Raw genomic sequence first — 6,000 nt, 5'->3', positions numbered from 1 at the left:
AAATGTTACACTAGATAAAATGATTGGGGACATACAAATAGATTCATTAAAAACACAGGCTGATTATTCATATCTACTACATTCAAAAGTATGCAAAACAATTTATATTGCAAAGCTGTAATTCCTTTTCCTAACAAAGCTTTATTTTATAAAATTGTAGTGTTGTACTGATTCGATTTTAATACAAAATACTTATATACACAATACAATATAAAAGTAAACTGGTACAGTGCCTTCCACGAAGGGATATATTAAGGCGCTTTACAAATATACTAATAGGTTGACCCACATTACTTTTTTAGATTAAAACAAGTAGGCTATTGTTTCACTTTAAATACCAAATGGATTTTTATTTTTGTTTATTAAAGGAATTGTCTAAAAGTACCTTAGGTAACAGCAGCAGCAATATCTAAAAATCCTCCCATTGTATTTTCTAATTTCTAACATATTATTAAGTCAGAATAAAACATTTCCACTCACAGTTTTGCACTTTGCAACAGCAGAAGGTAATCACTTTTTTAAAAAGTCAATCTCAAAGTGACTTCTTAGTCATACATTCTATAGTTTCTATTACAAATAAGGTAGAAAAGATACAGCAATAGGGCCTGCCTTAGGATGTCACTGAACAATACATAACAGTATCTACAATTACATAATTATAGAACACTTTATAAATACTATTGATATGCATAAAAGTGTAAGTATAACAAAAACATATTTTAACGAGTGGGAAAATTTTTTTAAAAGAAAACATGTATAACCAATGTTTTCACTCCATTTCAATTGAAAGCATATAGAATTTTGATGTTGTTCTCATCTTTTTGGTCAGGAAGCACCAGATTCTATACTGGAAGAACTGGATATAGTTTGGGAATAAGATAGCTAATCAGTATATCCAAACTATTAAAAATACAGATACTAAAGGCTTGTACATGACTTCGGATAAACACAAAAAGTTTATTCTATTAGGAAATTTCAAAAGAATATAAAATTTGTAGTGTCTGTTATATTTGAGAAATAAGGGCAAACAGATTTTGTGGGGAAAGAGGGGAAGGAGATAGCACCTTAGTTTTCCTATTACATAAATTTAACAAAGTTGGTTTTGTACTGTATTACACCATAGTAAAACAACTAAATGGAAATTTAAATGTGACTGAGAAAGCCCAAGAGCAAGAGGGATGTCTTAAAATTTTGAGTACTGAGCTAAAAATTCTTGAACTATTTTGTTTTTATAGAACTAATCAAATGTTGACCACCACCTCATAGTGCATTTTCTTACAATTGTCTGATTAGAAGTCCTTCGGAAATATTTCTATGTCAAGTCTGTAGAGCCAACCATGTCAGTGCCCTTAAAAGGGTGTGTTTAAAATGTCTGTGTTGTACCAGGCATTCATAGGGTTATCTTATCACATGGTGTAGACCTTTTCCATCACAAATTATCAGTGTTTATACAAGATGTGCTAATCTGAACACTAACCAGTAAATTTAAAGCAAAGTTCTTAGTTTAATATATCAGTGTTCTTATAGGACAGAGGTCTTTAACCAAGAGTTTATGATAAGTTTCAACATGTCCAGAGCCCCTAAAACTGCACACATTTTATGCATTATGTGTTGATGTCCATTATTCTGGGAAGAGTCCACAGCTTTCATCACATTTTCAAAAGATCAAAATGACCCCCAAAGACCCATCCATTAAATAGCGTGTTGTGCAGTGATTTACAAGCTGAGCTCTGAGAGAGCTACCTATAGAAAGATGAGAACTGTGATCTAATAAATCTTCTTTGCCCTCCCCAGTTCAACTGGAATAGCTTTGTCTTGATTTTACTTACGTATATGATTTCCATTAGCTTTCATATAAAAAAAGCTAAAAAGTCTGAAAATCACTAAAATTATGCCTCTTATCCACAATTGTTTTGATAAAATTCCTTATCAGTGAAGCTTAAGAAAAAGAAAATATAAATTTTACTAATATAAGAATAGAACCTTTTCCCCATCCTAAAAGATAAGTTAAATATATTTTGGTATGAGAGCACAAGTCTCCTTGTAACCTAAGCCTATATAATAGGAATGTTGAAAAACATATTATTTAACCTTAAAATAGGTTAGGAGGACTTGAATTTCTACTAGGACCACTATGTAACTTTCTGTAATTACTAATGGCCCCTAAATTAAGAGTTAAGTAATAATTTTTTTTATCAATCAATAGCCCATAAGGAAAATATTGCCAAATAGCCAGCTTTTCCTTTGCCAATAAACAGTCCATGTATGCAGCACTGTTCTGATAGAGGAAACCTGCAACATTAGTGATAACACAATCAAAACTGTCACAATATAGAAAAAGTACCGTTCTAGTGAGTATCCATAATTTCTAATCAGTTTCATATGAAACTGAAAATCTCTGCTTAGGATGGTGGAAATTACTTTTAAAATTTCAAAGCAAAAATATGGAAAATCTTAGCTTTTAGTATAAGAAATTTTGATTCATGGCAGGTTTGTTCCGCTTTAAAACTGGAAGCAGCACAAACAGCAAATGTTGGAATTTTTAATAAATAGATGCAAATAGACATGTAGTAAATAACATGAAAAGAACAGCCCTCATACTTGATGAAAATATATATCCACAAATATAGTCAGGCTTCTTTTCTAGCAACATATTGATGTCTTTTCCAAGATAACAATGGATAGACTGCAGAAGAATATGCTCCTGTTAGTGGTTTTAATTTCAATAGCAAACTAATTTCTGAATATAAAGAAAGAAGACCAAAAAGTCTTCTAAGAGTAGTAATCTAAGATGTACAGGAATCTCCAGAACAAGAATAAAAAATAAAAAAATTCAAGGGCTGGTATTCTGTGAAATAACCTTCTGACTGTAATCATGTAATACATCAACCCAAATAATAAAAATTTCATATAAGGCAAAAAACAAACAAACCAAAAAACCCACCTGGAAGCAGCATTAAAATTACCAATATGTAAAGAAAAACGGTAGTGCTTTGTTTCCTTTAATGACAGTAATTCTTGAGAAACAAATGCTAGATTAAACATTCCACAGTGGGAAGTAAATGAAGTTTATCTATTTTTCCCTTCTGATGAGCATCCTGTTTCAACCCTGTCACCCTGTATTTCTTAGTTCCAAGACGTAAATTATACAAATAATCATTAGCCTAGGAACACTCACCACCATGATGGCTTAATTTCGATAGCTTATTTTGTACCAAAAACAAGGCTATGGGAGTGGGGAAAGGGGGGGACTTTGTAAATGTGGGGTATATTTCATATTTGGTTAAAGCAAAATAAAACTAAAACTGTCTTCCAAAAAATTTTCAAAAACTCCTTTCTTTTAAAATGATTTAGCATATGTACAAATAGATACCAGGCTTCTCCTTTTATACAAAGCACACTATTTTTATTATTTTCAGTACTTTAAGTACCAAGAACTGACTATAATATTCAGTTCATAATTTACTTTACAACAATTTTTTTCTAAATTACTGATTATAAAGGCTGGAATAAATTAACATTTTAAAAGGATTTTCCATAATTTAGGAACATAAAATATTGTGCAGAGCACACACACACAGCTCTGTCACATTTGCATAATTTTACAGAGCCTCAAAACTCCCAGCATTTCAGGCCTTTTTGCAAATCCTCAGTACAGTGATTTCCTAGCGTGTTAAACATACACTAGATCACGATTTTTGATCTCTGAGCCTGTGTGCTGATCATCTTCATCTGACTGTTGCCCTGAGCCTTGCGAATTAATATATTCATATTCAATAGGCTTTGGATAATTATATGGGTAGCCATTGTCATCAAAAAACCTCCTAAAGGTAAATTCATAAAAAGCATGTTCAGGGTGCTTTCCATTTTTATACCATCCGTTGAGAGTGTCATTCACATTTTCTTCCTCTTTATCATCACTCCATAATTTGTCAGGATCAACAGGATCAAAATTTGATGTATCTGTTGGGTGTGTGATTTTAGGAATATATGAAGCAGGTTGTTGTCTCAGATCACTGGAGAAATCAATTGTTTTAAAAAATGGATGAGCTTTTATTTCATCAGCACCATTCTTGCCTAATCGATCATCTGGTCCTCGGCAAAGTTTGATTATAAGATCAGAGGCTTCAGGACTCAATTTAGCTTGAGGAGGAATGTGAAGAGATGTTTGCCAGTTGATAACCTTTAAAGAAGATTTTTAAAAATTAGAAGGGAAAAGTAAGAAGTTCAAAATTTTCTCAAAATTTTATACCAAAAGTCTTACCGAACTATTTGTAAAATTTTTTTTAAAATATATTTTTATTGATTTCAGAGAAGAAGGTAGAAACATCAATGATGAGGGAGAATCCTCAGGGGGTCAAGCCTACAACCAGGGCATGTGCCCTGACTGGGAATTAAACCCAGGACCCTTCAGCCTACAGGCCAATGCTCTATCCAGTGAGAAAAACTGGCCAGGGCCTATTTGTAAAATTTTACAATAAATTGCATGGTATTTAACCTTCCTTACCTTTAATAATAAATCATTGGTGAGAAATAACCTTTCCTCTCATCCCCTCCTTTTCAGGCAACTTCATATTAGAAGACTCACTGTAAGTTTTAGCACTACTTGTAGAAATGACTTTCTATTGTGCCTCCCCTGTTCTATATATTTACTTGTATCATAATATCTCTAATACTCTGTGGTACCTATTTATGCGTGTGCTCTTCTACCACAGTATAAAATTCCATAAGGCTATATAGAGGATAGCCTTTGTATTTTTATTTGTCTTTGTATTTCCTAGTGCTTGGCAAATTGGCTGGCACATAATAGATGTTCAGTAAATACTTATTATGGTTTTGAAGAAATAAGATTGAGGAAGAAAGGAAATGAGGGAAGGAAGGAGGGAGAGAAGTGTGAGGAGGAAGGAAGGGAAGAAAGGTAAATAAATATCTGTTAAATAAATGAACCCCATTCTTCCTTATTTATATAGGACTTTATCAACTAGTGAAGAAGGAAGAAAAATAAATAACCTCTTCCAGTGTCTGTTAATCTTAAATTTTTCTCCTAGGTTAGAAAAATATGCGTCAAGTAAAATGTCTTCGAATTTTTTTTTGGAAAAAAAAAATAAGTAAAATAAAAGCATGATGCAGTAGTAGTTATTATGCCTGGTTCCATAATGTACTTCAAATAAGGGAAATTAATATATACAAGCAGCTGGACAAGTTCTTTGCTTTAATGTTACATTCAGGATTATTTAATTGACGGTAAAAAAAAAAAAAAAAAAAGACTAGACATAGCAAAAGAAAAAAGATTCCGTTAATTCAAAGATTGGTCAATAGAAATTAATGTAAACTGAAGCACAGAAAGAAAAAATGGAATAAAAAATAATTAAGCATGACATATGTAAGACAATATCAAATGTCTACTATATGTATGAATACTAAACTAAGTAGAGGCCCAGAAGGAGAGACAAAAGCAGAAGAAATCTTCAAAGAGTATTAACAGGGAATTTTCCAAACTTGATGAAGGTCACACGAGTACATAATGGTGAAATTGCAGAAAACCAAAGTGACAGAGAAAAAAATCCTAAAAGCAGCCAGAGAGAAAGGTTCCAGTTCCGAATAAAATGTAATAGGTAAACTCCACCCTGACTTTCCTACTGAATGCAGCTATATAACCTGTGCAGAATGCATGCAGCAGCTACTTAGGTCCCTGTAAAGAGTAACAGGCAGACTGAGGAAGATGATAAGAATTTGAAGTACCAATGAAATGATGGTGAGTTTACCATTTTTTTTCCATCTAGAATCCTCTGGTCTAGACTCAAGTATCCCAAATACTGAAGATGTATAATACAGAGTGAGCGCTAGGAAAAGTCCTTCTAGTTCAGGCCCAGGGATTAGGAAAGGGGTTTCCTGACCATAACAGAGGTGCAATAAGAGTCCCCACAAACTCTGAAAGAAAGGAACCTTCCTCTTCAATTGGAAATTACAGCATGTGGTTGCAAGAAGACAGATCGAATC

The 6,000-nt window shown here is 32.8% G+C and overlaps 1 protein-coding gene across 1 annotated transcript in view; it reads right to left on the bottom strand.

Annotated features, from left to right (window-relative positions):
* LATS1 (large tumor suppressor kinase 1) overlaps positions 1 to 6,000 on the bottom strand; it is a 30,360-nt gene continuing 24,360 nt past the window's right edge. The window contains exon 8 of the mRNA XM_079780506.1: positions 1 to 4,183. Within this exon, the coding sequence (XP_079636632.1) occupies positions 3,674 to 4,183 (510 nt within the window). The 3' untranslated portion in view covers positions 1 to 3,673. The remainder of the gene's footprint in view (positions 4,184 to 6,000) is intronic.

This window comes from Cnephaeus nilssonii, assembly GCF_951640355.1.
Source record: "Cnephaeus nilssonii genome assembly, chromosome: 9".
Taxonomy (NCBI): Eukaryota; Metazoa; Chordata; class Mammalia; order Chiroptera; family Vespertilionidae; genus Cnephaeus; species Cnephaeus nilssonii.
This window is presented reverse-complemented; position numbering and strand designations above follow the sequence as displayed.